The sequence below is a fragment of the Onychostoma macrolepis genome, chromosome 23, assembly GCF_012432095.1.
Source record: "Onychostoma macrolepis isolate SWU-2019 chromosome 23, ASM1243209v1, whole genome shotgun sequence".
Lineage (NCBI taxonomy): Eukaryota > Metazoa > Chordata > Actinopteri > Cypriniformes > Cyprinidae > Onychostoma > Onychostoma macrolepis.
The window spans coordinates 25,567,419-25,588,162 of NC_081177.1; the positions used below are offsets into that span (position 1 = coordinate 25,567,419).

General features: G+C 36.0%; 1 protein-coding gene across 3 annotated transcripts in view; it reads left to right on the forward strand.

Moving 5' to 3' along the window:
- Positions 1 to 20,744, forward strand: part of hdac7a (histone deacetylase 7a) — a 92,691-nt gene that overhangs the window by 62,570 nt on the left and 9,377 nt on the right. For all 3 annotated transcript variants that reach the window (XM_058762436.1, XM_058762435.1, XM_058762437.1), the window contains exons 7-21: positions 744 to 866; positions 1,786 to 1,895; positions 3,164 to 3,265; positions 4,139 to 4,301; positions 5,234 to 5,412; positions 5,659 to 5,841; positions 6,938 to 7,154; positions 7,249 to 7,382; positions 9,379 to 9,499; positions 9,734 to 9,783; positions 15,479 to 15,586; positions 16,937 to 16,992; positions 18,422 to 18,509; positions 19,334 to 19,453; positions 19,647 to 19,744. In XM_058762436.1, coding sequence (XP_058618419.1) covers positions 744 to 866; positions 1,786 to 1,895; positions 3,164 to 3,265; positions 4,139 to 4,301; positions 5,234 to 5,412; positions 5,659 to 5,841; positions 6,938 to 7,154; positions 7,249 to 7,382; positions 9,379 to 9,499; positions 9,734 to 9,783; positions 15,479 to 15,586; positions 16,937 to 16,992; positions 18,422 to 18,509; positions 19,334 to 19,453; positions 19,647 to 19,744 — 1,852 coding nt within the window. The remainder of the gene's footprint in view (positions 1 to 743; positions 867 to 1,785; positions 1,896 to 3,163; positions 3,266 to 4,138; positions 4,302 to 5,233; positions 5,413 to 5,658; positions 5,842 to 6,937; positions 7,155 to 7,248; positions 7,383 to 9,378; positions 9,500 to 9,733; positions 9,784 to 15,478; positions 15,587 to 16,936; positions 16,993 to 18,421; positions 18,510 to 19,333; positions 19,454 to 19,646; positions 19,745 to 20,744) is intronic.

The following is a 20,744-nucleotide window of genomic DNA, read 5'->3' on the forward strand; positions in this document are numbered from 1 at the left end:
GCATGTTCACATTTATTCTAGAACTAAAGTAACATCTTACTCCCGATTTCTCTCAACATGCGGACAGGAGAGCTTTCAATCAATAAATGGGGAAAAAGTAACTGGCGTTACCTATCTGAAAAAGTAACTTAAAAAGTAATGCGTTACTTTACTAGTTACTTGAAAAAGTAATCTGGTTACATAACTCACATTACATTACCCTCAACACTGGTCCTGAAATGTTTCTTTATACTGAGCTAAAATATAAATATAGAGACTCAGCACTTACTGTTAGATGTTAGCAAACATGCTAACCATAGTATGCTATCAGTGCGCTAATGCCCACTCTGAGAAGCTGCACTTTAAAGCATCTCTCCTAAAATCTGAGAAAAAACGCTACTCAACTAGTTACTCATCCTAATCATCTTCTGGCTATGTGTGACTATGTTATGTGTGTAGTCTCTGGAACAATCCACTTTAAATCTCAGGTGTTGACATGTGGTTATTACAGCCCGTAGGTTATCTGTGAAACACATGCTGGTTGTTTGTTGTGGTTATGTCGATTTTATTGATGGTACTGTATATTTTCATTTATACACATGGTTGTTATTTGTCATCATGGATTGTTACTTTTTAAAGAGCGCATTGATGACACATCAACACAGGCGTATGGCACAAATAAACTTCAACTGAACCTGCAAAAGTACAGCACACGACCAAAACTTCCTTTTGGTTACGCTATTGTTGTTTTGTTCTTGTTGCAGCCTCAGAGCCGAACCTGAAGGTGAAGCATAAGCTAAAGAAGCACCTGAACACCCGTAAGAGCCCGCTGACCCGCAAAGAGAGCGCGCCGCCCGCCGTCAAACACCGCGTCCCTGACACACTGGGTAACTACAACACCCTACCGCTGCTTTTTGTTGTTATGATTGAACTCTTTTGATGTAGTCATATTGTATGTAGGCTATAGACTAAATGTTATGTAAACTAAATGTTCTCATGTAGACCTTCTGTCAGTTAAAGTAACATTGTTGCATAATTTAGCCTAATTTTAAGTAATTAGTTCACCCAAAAATTAAAACTCTTGTCATCATTTACTCACCCTAATGTCGTTCCAAACCTGTAAGACTTTCATTCATCTCCAGAACACACATATTTTTATGAAATCTGAGATTTTGGTCCCTCTATCGACAATTGATGCAACTACCACTTTGATGCTTCAAAAAGTTCATAAAGAGATCATAAAACAAATCCATATTTATTGAGCAGTTTACATTTTCTGAAGAGACTCGATCGCTTTATATAATGAACAGATTTAATTTAAGCTTTTATTCACATATGAACATTAATTAAAGCACATATCATTTATGAGGTTCATTCTCGTGTTACGCAGTATGTTTGAGTTCTTGTGCATCAAGCAAGTCTGATTGAGCTTCTGTTTATGTCCGCTGATCAGTGTTTATATGTGAATAAAAGCCTAAATTCAATCTGTTCTTCATATAAAGCGATCGAGTCAGTAAATTTGGACTGATCTGTTTAATTCATATGGATTAGTTTTACGATCTGATTCTATGTCTGTTGTGAGAGAAAGTGTCAATGGAGGGACAGAAATCTCTCAGATTTCATTAGAATGATCTTCATTTGTGTTCTGAAGATGAACAAAAGTCTTACGGGTTTGGAACGCCATGAGTAAACGATGACAGAATCTTCATTTTTGGGTTGATTATCCCTTTAATACATGTACTGATGTGCCGCCCATGTATAGACTGACAGATTGTGTGTGTGTGTGTGTGTGTTTGCTGCTCTCAGATTCGTCCCCCAGCAGCAGCAGTACTCCAGTGTCCGGCTGCAGCTCTCCAAACGACAGTCTGCCCAATGAGAACGGAGTGCTGCCTGCTACCGCCAGCCTGTCCCATGAGGTAACAGTCCTCACACTCCCAAAATACACTCCTCAGCCCGGTCTCTAAGGTGTATCTTGGCTTCCTTATAATGGGAAGTTCTGGTAATGCAATTATAAATCCTAACAATTATGGAAAATGGCTCATTATGTAATGATGCAGTCAGTTGGTACAGTTTAAATGTATTTAGCTTCTCCTTTTTTTTTTTTAAATGCAATGTTTTTTTGTTGTGGAGAGGACAAACTCCCAGACACATACACACACACACACACACACACACACACACACACACACACAGAGAGGCATGATAGGATGGTTCTTTAATATTCCTCCGGTGGGAGTTGTTTGTTCGGGGCATTTGTTGAGAAAGCGGAGCTCGACAGGGCTTGTTTCAGGAGGTTCCTGCTTTGCGCCGCCCTTTGGCATAATGACATGTTTTAAACAAAGACACTGGAGAAGGACAGCTGCAGGCAGCTGCCAGGACACCCAATCTCCCGTTTCCATCCCAAGCCTCCTCATCGCTTTATTACTCCATTTTTGGGCTTACATAAATGCACATCTCTCTGATGGGTCACATACAGGAGCCTCGACCACTCGCACGCAAGAGTAGATCACAGAGATTTTTATTTTTGAATTTTTTTTTTATTAGGGGTCAACATTTTCCCCATGGAAATTAATGTGTGGGACATTTTTTGTAACATTTTTGATGGCATTTTGTTTCTTTTAAAATCCGTAGTTAACTAAATATTATTATTTCTTCAACTGATTTAGTCAATTTAATAAAAATTTTTGGTAGGGACCAATTTATATATATATATATATATATATATATATATATATATATATATATATATATATATATATATATATATATATATATATATATATATATATAATTATTTTTATTATTATTATTTAAGCAAAGCATTCATTTAATTTTAAAATAAAAAATAAAAACATTAAAATTTGGTCACACTTTAGTTCGGGGACCAATATTTATATATATACATAAGAATGCATATTATAAATGTATTATAAAATACATATATTATACAAAACATTCAGTGTGTTCAGAGCTGATTTTAGTTTTTTCGTAAAAAAAAAAAAAAAAATTCATATTAGCAACTTTTACCCAAAACTAGGCCTACTGTGAATAATAATAATCGAATATTTTGAATTATAGAATACAGATATGAAAAAGAGTAAAATGTTGACTGTTTAGCTGCATTTCCCCCTTAATTCCTGTGTAATTTTTGTGCCTGGTGTGTGTGTGTGTGTGTGTGTTTCAGGCTCAGAGGCTGCTGTTGCAGGACGGCTCTTTAACTCACTTCACAGTGCAGAATCCCTCCAGTCTCCCCACCATCACGCTCGGCCTCCCCGCCAACACCAAGGTATCGCAATCAGCATGACAGCCTTGGTTTTTCTTACAGTCAGTGATCAGTAATTCCTAACAAGTATTGCGCAACTTTAACAAACTACAGTTAAAATTATAATCATGTACTTTACATGTGCTTTAGTTTGTTAGTCAACTCATCAAAATAAGTGTACTTCTTTAAAACATGACGAAAGATTATTAAAATATAATGATTGAAAATGTACATATTCTTTTAAGTTTTGAAGTGCACTGCAAATGCACATTTTGCACAATTAAGCACACTTCTTTTTTGCAAGAGATGTTACTTTTTGAATTAATCATAAATATTTAAATGCATTTTAGTATACTTAGCATGAAATAAATGCATTTCAAATACATTTTAGTATATTTATTTTTCACTAGGGATATTCCAGCCTTTTTGATTAAACAATATTGTAATTGATTGAAAATTTTACAAAACTACATTGCTCCCATTATAACCAACGAATCTGTCAAGACTGCAAGCTGCAGAGCATCTGTACTGGGGTGTAGGCCAGCGTTTCATGCTAGCTATGTCAGGGAAACTCGTCAGCATTAAAAAAATACCTCTTTGAATTTTAAAATCACCCACAAGTAAGTGAGAGCCTCAGATAACATGAGAATAACTCAAATAAAAGTAACACATGTGCTACTTTCCATATGAAAGCAATGAATTAACACACTGGTTCTCATATAGTTTAAACATCAAGTGTTGACACAACACAGTACCAGAAATCTTTCTTCAAGTTTTGATGTTGTCTTAATTGCATCATACGATAATATTCCTCATTGATGCACGTTCCATCAATTATTCTGAGGCTGCAGTTTAACTCAGAAGCTGGTAGCGTGATGTGAAGTGGTGTGTCTGCAGGTGGAGAGTGAGCTGGGCTCGCTGAAGCTGGGTCGTGTGTCAATGGTGTCGGGTGGGTCTCCGGTGCTGGTTCCTCTGGGTGTGGAAGAGCAGAGCGGGCCGCTCATGCAGCCCGTCCTCATCCTGGAGCCCTCTGGACTCGTACACACCCCTCTCCTGGCCGGTAAGAGGTCCTAATGCAGTCTGAATCACTCCAAGAGTTTGATTATGAGGAAATGCTGCTGAAGTACAATATGCTTGATATGTGCGCCATCTAGTGGTCACTGCTTGAAACAACAGTCTAGCTGCTGGGAATAACATAGCAATGACAAATTATTTTCAGAATATAAACTACATTTATTTATTTATCCGTATTTGTATTCATAGTGTGTAGTATTTATATTTGTTTTACACAACAAACAAATATAAGACATCAGGAAAAAATATACATGACCGTTCAAAAGTTTGGAGTCAGTATGGTTTATTTTATTTTATTTTATTTTATGAAATTAATACTTTTAATCGGCAAGGAGACATTAAATTGATTAGTAGTGTCAGTAAAATTAAAGTCTTTTAAAATTCAATTTTAAATTCAAATAAATGCTGTTGTTTTTAATGATGCTGAAAATTCAGCTATGCATTACAGGAACAAATTATATTTGTTATTTAAATTAATAATATATCGCATTTTAAAAATAAAGTAAATATTTTAAAAAATATTACACAATATTAATACACTGTATTAATATTAATATACTATACCATATTAATTTACTGTATTTGTGATCAAATAAACAAAACCTTTGTGAGCATAAGAGACTTCTTTCAAAAACAGTGTATATTGTGATAATATTTATTTTGTTTGATTATTTATTATATTTATCAGATTTTATTTATCAGAACATTTTAGTTATATTATTATTAAGAAAACAAAAACCTATACCTTATATTCATCTATTGTTATATTTAAGCCATTGTGGATCATGTTCATTTTCTATTTTGTGTGATCTAAACTATGTGGCATGATATTTTGATATCTAGCTGGAATATTATGCTTTCATCTCCTTCTGTTTTTATGAAAGCATAATCAGATTTGTCCCTGCTGTTTGTGATCAGTTCCAGGTCTGGGTCCGGTTCCCCTGCAGTTCAGCGCGTCTGGTCCTCATAAGCCGCTGAGCCGGACCCGCTCCGAACCGCTGCCCCAGAGTCCCCGCATGCTCCATCCACACCTGCTCCATCAGCAGCACAGCGCTCAGCTCCTGGAGAGACTCAAGCAGCAGACTCACCTGGGCAAGGTACAGATCGCACCTGTCACGCCTCACTCGAGGACAATGCAATGAGTTTTGATATATCAGAAGCAAATCTCTTTAGATGTTTGGAGTCAGGATAGAAATCGGATTTATTTTACAAGCCTTATCCAAACTGCATTCATATTTGATTTGAAATGCAATTAAAATCAGATTTTGGAAACGCATTTTTAGTTTTTTGTTCGTTCAAGATGTGAAACGTCATGCAAGTGTGTGTCTGTCTGTGTCCCGCAGCTCATGTCGAAGTCCAGCGAGAAGCCTCGTCTCCGGCAGATCCCGTCAGAGGACATGGACTCCGAGGAGGTGGGGCCGTCAGCGGGCGACGCCCATCAGGGCAGGGTGAGGGCGGAGTCTCAGAGAGAGCTGGAGAATCAAGAGGAGCAACTCAACCTGCAACACGCCCTCATTCTCAACCAGGTTAGACACAAACCACCAAACCTGAAGCAAACATGCATGAGAAGAATAAGCTGTACACGTTTTGTTGTGCCAAAAACAGCTGCCAAATTGTTGCCACATATCATTTAAAAGTGAAAATTAAAAATATAATAAAAATAAAGACAATTTTAATATTACAATAATTCTGTGCAGATGAATGCCACAAAAACATTTTATTTAATGCTTATGGAAGAATCTGGTGTGCTTACCAAGGCTGCATTTGATGAAAAATACAGTAAAAATCTGCAAAATTGTGAATATTTTTAAAATTTTAAATAAATGTTTTCTATTTTAGTATATTGTAAAATGTAATTTATTTTTGTGATCAAAGCTGAATTTTCAGCATCATTACTCCAGTCTTCAGTGTCACATGATCCTTCAGAAATCATTCTGATATGCTGATTTGCTGCTCAAGAAACATTTCTGATTATTATCAATGTTGAAAACGTTGTGCTGCCAAATATTTTTGAGGAAACTGATTTTTTCAGAATTTTAGAAATCTTTTGTAATTTTATAAAGGTATTTACTGTCTTTGCTGAATAAAAGCATTCATTTCTTACAAAAAAAAAAAAAAGAAGGAAAAACCTACTGATCACAAACTATTGAACGGTAGTATAAATAATCTCAAAATCAAAAGAAAAAAGTTATAGTTTGTATGAAGAAAATAAACCATGCTTGTTTTTACCATTATGATTTTTTGACAACAATTAAGTATGTTTTCCCTCCAGTTCTCATTTACAGTAATGTGTATCAGTGTTTTATTTTTGAGTTTGTTTGAAATTCTCATTATTATTCATTAGTTTCATTACTCTGATACAACAAAAAGGCAGTACAATAACTAAAAAAAGTTTATATCATCTTATTGTATTTTTATGTTCATTTTAAGGTGTAAATACCATTCATATATCATATACTGTATTATAATTTTGTCACATTACAGAAACTGAGAATAATTGTTTCCATGTAGTAATACTTTTCAAATTAAATATTATATTTTATTACAGACATTTATCTAATGCAGTTGAAGAGTTTATGCAGACATGTTTTCATAAAACATGCTGAAATGCTTTCTTTGCAGTCACGTCTGTGGGAAACACAAAAACAACTCCAGCAACTACGCAGACAGACGGCTCACATGGAGACACTGGCGGTACCCATGATGCTCGGCGCCGCTCACCGGCCACTCTCTCGTACGCAGTCGTCTCCAGCCTCCACCTCGCTAACGCTGCCGGACAAAGCCATGCCTCTCTCCACGGCCCCAGAGCCGCCCCAGAGCCAGCCGCGCTTCACCACGGGTACACCATCTCCACCAATCACACGGCACTCTGCACCAGATGATACACTCACACTGACTCAAACCTCATTGTGTGTGTGTGTGTGTGTGTGCAGGTCTGGTGTATGACTCCCAAATGCTGAAGCACCAGTGTGCATGTGGAGACAACAGCAGCCACCCAGAGCATGCTGGGAGAATCCAGAGCATCTGGTCGCGTTTGCAGGAGAGGGGCCTCAGGGGCCAGTGTGAGGTATTTACAGCCTGCACTTCCTCTCTTTCCTAAAGGGGTCGCTGAATAATCTGTCCTTCCATTATTTTCAACATTCTCTTGAACACATCCACATTAAAGGCACAATTCAGCCCAAAATTAACATTCTGTCATCATTTATTCACCCTCATGTTGTAACAAACTTGCATGACTTTCTTCAGTGGAATGCAAAAGAATTTTGGGCCTTTATTAATAAAATGTATGTTAATAAGAATCTGTAAAGCTTCGAATACACCATTAAGGTATTATAAAATTAGTTTATATCACGCATCCAATATATTCTGTATTATAGTCCACTATATTATAATCTTCTGAAGCTACGTGATAGATTAATGTAAGGAACAGACCGAAATTTAAGGGGATAGTTCACCAAAAAGTTCTGAAAATTCAAGTTTCATTTACAAACCCTCAAGTTGTTACAAACCTGTATGAGTTTTTTCTTCTGCTGAACATAGAAAAAGATATTCTGAACAATGTTGGTAACTAAACAGTTGACGGTAGCCATTGACTTACATAGTATTTGGAAAAAATACTATGGAAGTCTATGTATACTGTCAAATGTTATGACTCACCCTCAAGCCATTCTAGGTGTATAGACTTCTTTCAGACGAATACAATCAGATTTATATCAAAAATTTCCTGGATCTTCCAAGCTTTATAATTGTAGTGAATAGCTGTTGAGATTTTGAAGCCCAAAAAAGTGCATCCATCCATCATAAAAAGCTCCAGGGGGTTAATAAAGGCCTTCTGAAGTGAATCAATGCACTTGTGTAAGAAAAATATCCATATTTAAAACTTTATAAGCTATAATCTCTCTCTCTCTCTCTCTATATATACATGCATATATATATAATACATATATATATATATTACAATTATTATTATTTTATTGTTGCAATTGTTAAAATAGTCACAAAATGGTCACAAGATGAAAATTCTGATTTTTTTTTTCCCAAATAGTCTGTTTTTTTGCATTTAGAAGAACTTTGCCTGTTGAATATTAAAAACAAATGAACAAACTGTAGCACCGTGTTTCCAACCTGACGCGACACGATAAAAAGTATCTTTTCCATGTAGTTTTTGTGCTAACCACCCGCGACAGCAACACGGGATTCTATTTTAGAAATGTTTTTTTATTTTCTGCGACGTCGCGGCAGGAACAACATACAAAATATGACAGTGATAATCTCAGGTAATGATTATGTGCTTTATTCAGTGTTAAAAGTGTCTAATGTGAGTTTGAATATTATTTTGCGTGATCTTTATAGCCATAGTGAAAGCAACAATAGATATTTTACCTCAGATCATGAAACTTGTACGTTAAAACTGTGAACTCACTGCGAACCAACATCCATAACAAAGATGGTATCACTCACTTAAACTCTTCAGTTCATTCACATTTGAATCATCTATTTTCCGTGTCCACTTTTCTTTTCTTCACACTCGCCATGTGTTTGCTGTCACATCGTATCTACACTGGACATGACAAAGCATTGCAAATCATTTGAACTTTGTGTCAGTACGTTATTAATAGAACGAGTCAGCAGTTTTCTGTCGGGATTCCTCGTGTCGCGCCGCATCCAGTGTAGACAGCATCACTGATTATAACGGATTCTATTGTATTTTGTTGCGTCGCTCGCGTCCGATGTAGACACGATGTAAGTTAATGCCGCTTTCTGATGCTGCGTTTGAATTTTCATGCCACATTATTTGAAATTAGCGTGGGCCAAATATTTTTCTCTCGCAGGCCGCCTATTGAGGAACCCTTGACGTACGACATAGGCGTAACGTTAAATTTTCTTCCTTCCTTTTTTCGAAAATTAATTCTCATCTTTTTAATTTCTCAGTCCGCATTCACTTTCATTATATTGAAAAAAGATATCCGAAAACTCCTGCTTTTAATAACTCCAATGCTGACACCATGCTTGCACCATGAAAATCCTCTCTCATGTCTTTGATGTTTTTGGTTCCTCTGCAGAGTATTCGTGGAAGGAAGGCCACCCTAGAGGAGTTACAGTCTGTCCACACCGAGCGCCACGTTCTGCTGTATGGCACCAATCCACTCAACCGCCTCAAACTGGACAATCGCAAACTGGCCGGTAACACATCATCACACACACACACACACACACACACACACACGATTCACATCTGATAGATGTGAGTCAGCTGCAGCTTGGCCAGCACAGCACCTCATTTTTCAAAGCAAAGGCACACAGGCACGCCAACACATGAATATAAGCGACTTTCAAAATGACTAAAGGGTTGGAAATGTCAAGCGGCGAATGCGAGAATGACAGTTAATCTGCTTGACGTCACTCTGTGTCCAACAGGCATACTGTCACAGCGGATGTTCGTCATGCTGCCCTGTGGAGGAGTCGGGGTAAGTGAAAACACACACACACAGAGTCGCACACACTCCATAACTTAATAATAACCCTGCAAGAAACGTGTTAGATTGGAAATTAAGTAGACATGCATGATATGTTGGTGGCCAGTGTATTACTTGTTGATAACTGGGAAAATTTAATTTAGTGCGATTAATCGCATCCAAAATAAAAGTTTTTGTTTACATTATATATGTGTGTGTACTGTGTATATTTATTATGTATATATAAATACAAACACATGCATGCATATATTTAAGAAAAATATGTTATGTTTATATATTCAATATATTTATATATAATATAAAATATAAGAATATGAATATAGGAATGTATAAACATGTAAATATTTTCAAAATATATATACATGCATGTCTGTATTTATATATACATAATAAATATACACAGTACACACACATATATAATGTAAACAAAAACTTTTATTTTGGATGTGATTAATCGTTTGACAGCACTAATTTAATTATTATTATTGATACGGAAAGTGGAATTACAGCAATTTTAGCAAAGAAAATTTGTGAAGGTTTAATTCAAGACCCACGTGTCATTTTCTGTTGTGTTTGGACAAATTTTAATCAGGTTCATCTGCTATAAGTAATAATAGACCATGTGGGAACACTTTAGTTTAGGGACCAGTTCTCACTGTTCACTAATTGCTTATTAGCATGCATATTACTAACGTATTAGCTGTTTATTAGTGCTTATAAAGCACATATTAATGCCTTATTCTGCACGATCATATTTTAGATCCCTTATTCTGACCCCATAGCTAAACTTAATAATGACCTTACTAACTATTAATAAGCAATTAGGAATTTGAGGCAAAAAAGGTCGTAGTTAATAGTTAGTTAACAGTGAAAATTGGACCCCCAACTAAAGTGCACACGGACATTTCATATGTTTTATGAAAAAAAATGTGACAAAAAGCAACCACTGCTAAATGCTTTCTCACATACAAATGCTTACTATAGTTTTTGAGTGAAAGAAATGTTCTTTATTGTTATAGTCAATTTATGGCACATCTATTTGATGTTTTATTATCAACATATTTCATAAATTGAAAGGGATATAATGCAAAAACACTGTTTAATGGACATTGTTATCTGCTGAGACAATGCAAAAAATTTTAAAAGGATAGTTCTCCCAATAAATGAAAAACCTGTCAAAACTGACTCACCCTCATATTGATCTAAACCCATGAAACTTTTATTCTTTTTCAAACACAAATGAAAATATTTGTAATATTCTCTTATATTATTTTGGCAATCTATTGGAAGTCTACACAACCAAAACTTGCATTAAACTTAAAAAAATGCAAAAGCTGTTTAATCAAAGACTTTTCACATGCATTGCTCGACACACATGGTAAACAGAAGCTCATCCGTACCTGTCTGATTCATAAGAACAAACCTCATTGGTTCTCACACCTCGAACAGTCACGTTTGAGCTTCTGTTTACCATATTTGACGCGCTCGAAGTATGTACTGTATATTGATGAGTGTTTATATGAATAAAAGCCTAAATTAAATCTGTTCATTAAATAAAGTGGTTGGTTTTCATCAAAATACTTGGCTTAAACTGCTCTATTGTATCATATTGATTACTTTTGCGATGTCTTTATGAACTTTTTGAAGCATCAAAGTTGTGGACTTTCAGTGGAGGAACAAAATCTCAGGTTTCGTTAAAAATAATGTGTTTTGAAGTTGAACGAAAGTCTTATGCGTTTAGAACAACAAGATGATGAGTAAATGTTAACAGAATTTTCATTTTTGGATGAACTATCCCTTTAAGTAAACAGTGTGAATACTGGGCAAAACAACCACTAAATGGTGACCCAGGATCAGTCTTGATGCGCATGTATGTGTGGCTGAAGTACATGACGCCGTGGAGTGTCCCATTTGTAATTTTAGGTTTAAGAACAGTGATCATGACATTTGTGGCCACTAAGTTCCCTCAAAGCAAGCCCACATTGACACCTGCTCTAGAAGAAACCACTAGCTGACAATCAATATGGCAAAAGTGGACTCGCCGGTCCCTTCTGTAACAGATCTGAGGTTAGAGAGCACTGATCCCAGCGCAGTCTATCTGGGCAGAACCCCGGCTGAAAATTTGGAGAAAATGTTGAAAACTTCACTCTGACGATCAAGCTCAGAGCAGGTCCATGTGGAATGATTGGAACAATATGTGCCATGAAGGATAAAAGAAATTCCAGCCCTCTCATTGTTCATGGTGCCAAACCACAAGCAATGCAAGTTCGGCAAAAAAAAAAAAGGATGAGGGAAAATGAAAGAGAAAAGAGAGAAGGAAGATGTGGGGAGCAGGGCAACAAACAAAAGGGAGAGAGGGAAATGTATAACCTCATTCTTTCTTCTCATGGCCACCCCTTCCTCTCCTGCCGCTTATGAATGCAGTTTTATAGAGTAATGATGGTCTCTTTTCTCTTACTAGTGCTGTTTACTAAAAAGTAAGCATCGCTATTGCTACCACTCAGAGTCGGGGGTTTGTTCAAATCACAAATATTAAATTCATCCTGCACCGTTGAATTATACCTCAAATCGATTTATGATTTTCACTTGGCGGCTGATAAAACGCATGACTTGCACTGAAGAAGTATTTGTGTGAAAACGTGGCTGCTTTATCACAGTTTTGGAGCACTTGGCTTCCCATTTAAAGGGATAGTTCACCCAAAAATGAAATATTGTTATCATTTTCTCACCCTCAAGTTGTTCCAAACCTGTATGAGTTTGGAACAACTTGAGGGTGTGCACAGATTACTGAGTGTCCTGTTAGAGCGTTTACTTTTATTTATGCTTTTCATCAACTTCTTTGTGAAAAAGTACTGTAATAGAGTTACAGATGTCTAAAAGTCCAAATCTGTTTATGTTATAGATTTTTAAGTTTTTAATAAAAACAAATCTAAATATTATGTAAAATAAATATATTTTTAATTGCAAGAAATTCTTATTCATGTGCTAATTACTATAAATTGTGCAATATCATATAGGTCTATTTCAGCTTTATATCAGGCATCAGTCACCCTCCACCCTGCACCCTAAGAAATATTGACACCAGCCATCAAAAAAAAGAAAAAAAAGAATAGCGGTCAACCACTAGTTATAATGTTATATTATGTGATGTGCAAATTTACTCCCTCTTATTGCTCACTTGCCTTGACATATGCTCCATGAAAGCAGAAACGACTTTGTAACAAAGGTGAAAAATCCAGACTTGAGAGGAAAATTAGGTACAATTCAGATTTTGAGCTAGATTTGAAAGTGGCACATACTGAAAAATCTGATTCTAATAGATCAGATTGCACAAGTGTGTGCAAAAAGATCTGTTTTGTGCCAGTGTGTGATAAAAACATGCAAATGTTGCTATGCAACAACCCACAACAACTAAGAAACCATCTAAAATTGCCCTAGCAACCAATCAGAGCACCCTAGCAACTGCATTTAAACACCCTTGCATCTAGTGCATTTCAAAAGTTTGGGGTCATTGTGATTTTGCATTAAATTAAACAGAAGTAAAAAATAAAGACATTATAATGTCACAAAAGATTAATGCTGTTCCTTTCAACTTTATATTTATCAAAGAATCCTATTATGTTTCCACAAGAATATTAATCAGCACAGCTGTTTTCAACACTGATAATAATCAATGAAACATCAAATTTATTTATTTATTTATTTTTGAGCAGCAAATCAGCATATTAGAATGATTTCTGAAGGATCATGTGACGCTGAAGACTGGAGTAATGATGCTGAAAATTCAGCTTTAATCACAGGAATAAATTATATATTAAAACATATTAAATTAGAATACAGGTATTTTTTATATTACTGTTTTTACTGTATTTTTGACCAAATAAATGCAGCCTTTAAAAACATATACACTAGTGAAAAATATAACATTTTAGGCATGATAATATGCATAACCTACAAGCCGGTGTAACGATGAGAGGCCATGTTTATGGCAATATGGAGACCACACACAAAGAATATTTAAACATACCATTAGTATGACACATAACAGGAAATCTATTTATAGTTTTGGTCACTCCAGCCTCTTTCTTTTAGTGTATTCTTGAAATGTAGTTTATGTTCTGTAATTTGTAACACACACTTCGCCTTGTGGATGCTTACAACAAAAATAAGCATCTAAATACTTTAGCACGCATGAGTGATCTTTATACAAATATGGTTGGATAAACATGTTTCGTCATAATTCTCCATCTGTTTGAAAGCATACAGCTGGCTATTCATTCATTTGAATAGGATTACGCTCAGTTTACTGATTGGTTTAAATTGTGGATTAAAACCGAGATGGTTAAAATATGGGTTCAGATTCCACCTCGTCTTGTCGTCTGCGGTTGTTGTTGTTGACGAGCACATCTCTACTGCATCGGTTTGCTGTATGTGCCCGTCACGCGGCATGTAACGCTGGCATCATGCAGCCGTGCCCTTCAGTTGAACCACTGTTTGCGGGTTTGCAGATTTATGAACGTTGATCACGGCTGTCATAATGATAAATGTGCTAGTGTACGCCAAGACAATTCAGCTACATCATTTTATTCTGGCGGAATGGGTGACTGACATAGATTATTTGTCATGTACGCGGCGCTGAGGATTACGTGAGCCAGGGCTTGGGTGGAGGCGCCTGCTCACAGCAAAAAACTGTGAAACATTCACAAAATCAAGTGTTAACTCAGGTTTAAATGCACATAAATCACTGGAGCAAAGCAGGGTGGTTACATCTAAGTGGATTAAATGACTCAAAATCTGCAAAGGGGTAATTAAATGTAACAAATTATGTAAAAATGTATAAAAAAAACTTTGGATCAAACTTTGAAATCGCCTCAATTTCTGCTAGGGAAGAATACGTTTATACTCGAGTGCATTATGTATTAGGTATGTTATCGTCTTTGATAGACAGCATGGTGAAGCCGCTCAGGCCGCTATTTTATTTTTCTTCTTTGAAAGCAATGGCGTAGTCAAAACATCCGATAATGTGGGTTTTCCAGGAAATGCATGTAGTCGCTGGACCTCTGCATTGTATTGTGCATGTTATTTTTTGACAGACATTGATGTTGTAATGATTCAAATGATGTTGATTTGAAAACAGATGGACCGTAAGGTAATAATTATTTATTTCTTAGCCTGCGGCAAGTATTCAGTGAAGTGAATGCTGCTCATGAGAGGGTTATGTCGATGTTTTTAGTTCTAATATTCCAACCTATGTTTTTGATGATAGCATGCGTGAGGAGTGAACTATGTTTTTTGTTTTTTGAGTGTTATAAAACATGCTGGAGGCGTTCAAAATGCTTTTTGCATATTTTATGGAATTGAGTTTATTTTGTGGCTTAAATTTCGTTCTTCAGAGTTAGTCAAAAATGTTACGTTCAGCTGTTGCAAATTCGTTGACTTTTAAAAAATCAAGTTAATTTCTTTTTACCAGAAAAGTAGTGGCTTTGATGCACAAATTAGTGTTTATTGTCTCTTATAACAAAAATATTTTATTTAAACCCACGAAAATGCTGTAAATAGCCAAAAACATTTTTTTTTAAACTGTTGCTCCATTATTACCCTTTAGCAGTTTGGACTCCTATAATTAAATCAACATTTTTATAGGCTTCAACCATGCTATTGGCTGACCATGCTTGTATTTCAACAGGTGGACAACGACACCATCTGGAACGAGCTGCATACGTCCACAGCGTCCCGCATGGCGGCCGGGAGCGTGACGGAGCTGGCCTTCAGAGTAGCTAAAGGAGAGCTCAAGGTCTGTACAAAACAAAATACAAAACTTACTCTTTTATGCACTGTTGGTTTTTATTACGTCAAATGCTGCTTTTTAGAGAAAAAAAATTGTACAAAATAACTGACAATGATACATTGTGCTATTAATGCATTCATTTTCATTAATTCAGTGGTCCACATGCATCTCAGCAGCAAGTATCTTACTAAGAAACAGCCCAATCTGATGTTACTAGAACTGAAACAAACACTGAACTCTGTCATAGCTGTGCACAGTGTTAATAAAGCTACTTTGAAACTGTAGCTTAAGAAACTACAAAATACTCATAATTTAGAATAGACCTTTTTACCAAAAATAGTCAGCTACGAAATTACCATCAAGATTAAAGAAAAAGAAAGCATTACAGTAGCCTAAATATTTCAGTGTAAGGGTCAAAATGAATCACTGAATCATTTATGTGACCAGTGAAAGCATGCAAACAAACTGATTCGCTAAAATTATTCCGACTTCAGTAAGTATGAGGACAGAGTGCTGTCTTTATTTCTTCAGCTTGCTCTGCTGTAAAGCTGCATGAGAAATGCAAAACAGCGATTTAGCGTATTGTCACGCTGCAACTTGTTGGAAAAAGTAGCTTGTTGCTATTTTGATTCACTACTTTCAATAAAACTGCTCTACTGTCATGCTACTGAAAAATGCACAAAGGGGCATCATAAGCTATGCGCCAACACTGATTGTGCAGTTATAGAACATTCAGTATTATGCGTGTTCACGTTGCATTGAAATTACCATAATTACAAAATGACAACTCTGAGATAATTACTTCCTTAACTTAAGCGCCAGAGTGAAATACTTTGCATTAATTTACTTCTCACAATGCACTGAAAAAAAGAAACCACACCAACTACCACTGGCTATAGTAAAACAGCATATCAGACAGAAGTATGTGTAGCATTTTGGTAAAATATTACACCTCTATAACTATTTATTGTAGTTCTGACATGACACAAATGCGTCTTCAGTCAAAACTCTTGGACCATGTGTCAACCAATCAAAATCATGTACTCATTTCCTTCAGAGGGTCTTTGTAATTATCGTTGCGTCAAATAAAAATTAACCAAGTAGCAAACCGACCAGATCAAGCTGATTAAGACGTGGAAAACTGTAACGACCATAAAAGAATAGTTCAATCACTCGAGTCCCCTGCTGGTAATTAAACTTAATGAAGGTTATAGGGGATGTTTCAGGGAAATGGCTTTATTGCTATAACTGAAAGCGGAGGCCCGCTTGTTGAAGCAGTTTGGTGAAAACATGGTTTCTGTGTGAGAGGCGACTGGTAAATGCGGAGTTAATGACATGTTGGTTTCAATGTTTCAGAACGGCTTTGCTGTGGTTAGGCCACCAGGACATCACGCAGACCCGTCAAACCCCATGTAAGTCTGCCTATTACATACAGAAATGCCTCTGTACATCATTTTTTTGAGTTTGTTTAAGGATGTGCGTCTGGTGGTGGTTGCAGGTTCGAGCCTGGCCTGCGTCATGTTTTTATCGGGGGTTTTTTCCCCTTCCATCTCTGTCTGCTTTCCACTACTGTAAAGTTCTTCAGATAAAAGAAATGCATAAAATAAATACAAATTCAAATAAAATAAGTAAAAAATTTAAATTAAATACATTTTAATTAAATAAATTAATAATAATAGTAAATATAGGCACTAGGTAGTTGGTAATATAGAGTTATTTTTATGATAATTCAGACTAATATTAGTTTCGAAGCTAATCCTAATTTTATATTTTCTGCTTTCCTCTTAATTTTAGTTAAAATTTTGTTGTGGTTTTTTATTTTAAAAATGTCGATATAGTTTTTATTCAATTTTATTTCAACTAATGTTTTAGTTGTAGTTATTTTAGTACATGTAGTGAAAATGAGAAATGTTGTCATTGAAAGTTTTTTTTTTTTTAAATTTGTATTTCTCACTATTAACTAGTTGCTTATTAGCATACCTATTATTAACATATTGGCTGTTTATTAATTAATACTTATAAAGCACATATTCTGCATGACCATATTCTGCATCCTTAACTTGCCAACCACCTTACTAATTATTAATAAGCAGCAAATTAGGATTTTATTGAAGTAAAAATCGTAGTTAATAGCGAGAATTGGACTTTAAAATAAAGTGTGACCATTTTATTTTATTTCACATTTATTTTTTTATAAAGAAAAATGTAATGGTTTTAGTTTTAGTTAACTAGATTATTCCTGTATGGAGTATGTTGTGCATGTGAGTTTGGCTCTGTTTATTGTGGTCATGAAGTGAAATTCTTCTTCCTGTACATGTGTGTTGATGGCATGTTTTGGAGTGTGGATTCGAGCGGTGTGTTTGTGTGACGTGGGTGTTGTGTTTGCACATGTGCACTCTGTCACCTCGCGTTCTGCGAGTGTGTGTGTGCAGCGTCAGCACGCCTGTCTGTGTGTGTGGATATTTATGGCTTGATAATGAAGGTTTGGAGGGAACGGGAGGAAAGACGCTGATTTATTTCAGCAGTTATTAGCCTGCTGAGTTCGCTCTTTCCAAATTTCTCAGCGTTTCACCTCGCTCCCTTACTTCCCAGTGCATATCTAATCATCTGCTGGAAGTTTCCACATGTTTATTATTTGTGTATATGGACAGTATTTAAATGCTTTTAGATTACCTCAAGAAGTTATGGTTAAAAATACTAACAGCAGACCTGCACATCCGCTGAGTTCAGTTGCGTGAGAATATTTGTTTGCTTACTACATAGTTTTGTTGTTCCGTTTCCAAATCCTCTCTGGCATTTAATGTGGTTGGATGCCTCACTTTATCTCTTTCTCTCTCTCAGGGGTTTTTGTTTCTTCAACTCGGTGGCGATTGCTGCTAAGCAGCTCCAGCAGAAGCTCAGCGCCAGTAAAATCCTCATCGTTGATTGGGTGAGAGCTCTAAACTCGAATTCTTGCAGATACCAATAAGCACTTAATTAGTTTCATGTTGTGACCAATAACTGATATGATGGCTGATACTGGAAACCCATACTATTATGTCGGTTCAATTTAGACTATCCCTATTACACTGTAAAAATTGATAAGTTGACTTAACTTAAAAAAAATGAGGAAACCCATTGCCTTAAAATTTTTAAGTACATAATAATTAAACAAAAAGGTTAAGTGAACTTGACAATTCAATTAACTTGTTTTTTTAATTATCATTTACTTTAAAATTTTAAGGCAACAGGTTTCCTCAATTTTTTTTAAGTTGTCAACTTATCAGTTTTTACAGTGGCAAATTACAACAATAAAACAGCTATCAAGAGTTTATTAGCAAATGCAGCACAACAGTGTGACATACAGTATGACAATTTATTTAAATTAAAACGACTAATATTCTCTTATAACAAATATATCACCAGTACACTATGTATAGTTGGCCATCAGCGCTAAATGATTACTGCAAAAACGCTTCAATTATTAAATGAGTAAAGCCTGTTTCAACATATTGTTCTAATGCATCAATTGACCTGATTTGAATCTGAGTTACTAAACTGTATTGGTTAACAAGCCAAATTGATTGAGTTTATCAGTCACCGAATCAAATCACTTCCAGATTTTGGTCTTTTTTCATCCTTATAGACCAAAAACAAAGATGATGCTAATGTTAACTGAACAACATCCAAAATGCTACTATTAAAAGCTATCAAATGTTAAACATCTTAACGTAAATGATTATGTAACCTGATTGTGTTTCATCAATCATTCAGGATGTTCATCATGGCAACGGCACCCAGGAAATCTTCTACAATGACCCCAGCGTCCTCTACATCTCTCTCCATCGCTATGATAATGGAAACTTCTTCCCCGGGAGCGGTGGACCGGCAGAGGTTAGTACGCAGAGAAACATACAAGCAAATACAACACTCTTTGGTTTGTTTATTGCTGTGAAACACTATAAGCTCACAAAAAAACTGTGTTCTAAACCAGGACTGGTTGCATAATGGCCTTTAGCACAAAAGGATCACAGTAAGAGGAGGCTTTTCAGTGTTTAACAGCAGTGCCGTGTTTGATTTGTCCCAGGTGGGTTCTGGTGGCGGTGAGGGTTTCAACGTTAATGTAGCGTGGACCGGTGGTCTGGATCCTCCCATGGGCGATGCTGAGTACCTGGCTGCCTTCAGGTATTAGTTTCACTTGGTTCATTTGCTGATTTAATCTAACTGAGGGGAACAATTCAACAGGGACAGTACTGAGTGGAAACCAGGGGTGTCCAATCCTGCTCCTGGAGGGAGCTCCAACACACTTGTCTGGATGTTTCTAGTCATCCTGAAGACTTTGATTAGCTGGTTCAGGTGTGTTTACTTGCTAAACTCTACAGGACAGTGGCTCTCCAGGAGCAGGACTGGGCATCCCTGATATAAATGGTGCCATATCTGAATATATGGATCCATTTTCACTTAAATAAATGCTTTTGGTTTCATAATAAGTGAACAAAGTGGAAGATACCGTGATTATTTAATGAAATTTATTGGCTGACTGAAGGGTTTGGGTAAGGTCTAGGAATAATATACAAATCTGTGATGCACCTAAATTCCGGCGACCAAAAATATTCAGCCAAGCAGCAAAAAATAAATTTTGGGTTTCGGTCGAAATAGTTTTTGGAGGGCCAAAACCATTGAACAAAATTGTGGCATTTAATGAGCATGTTTTAATTGTGTCAGTGTCTGTTTTATGTGTCACTTTCATAGCAATTTTTTTTTCAGCTGATGAATGATAAAAGCATTGACAGCCAATCAGAATCCATTCTGCTTTAAACAGCTCAAGCATTTAAAGCTGCAGATGACAAAACTGCAGCGCATGCTTAAAATAAACAGAACTTTAATTGTGCCTTGGTCTGTACACTAATATAATTTTAATTATCTTATTATTCTTGGGATGAACAGGCCTATAAAAGGGATAGTTCACCCAAAAATTAAAATTTCGTTATCATTTACCATCATGTTGCTCCAAACCTGTACGAGTTTCTTATGTTGAACACAAAAGAATGAACAACGCTGGTAATCAAACAGTTGATGGTCCCCATTGACTTCCATAGTATTTCCCTACTCTGGAAGTCAATGGGACCAACAACTGTTTGGTTCATTTTTGATTGAACTATCTCTTTAAAGAGATAGTTCACCT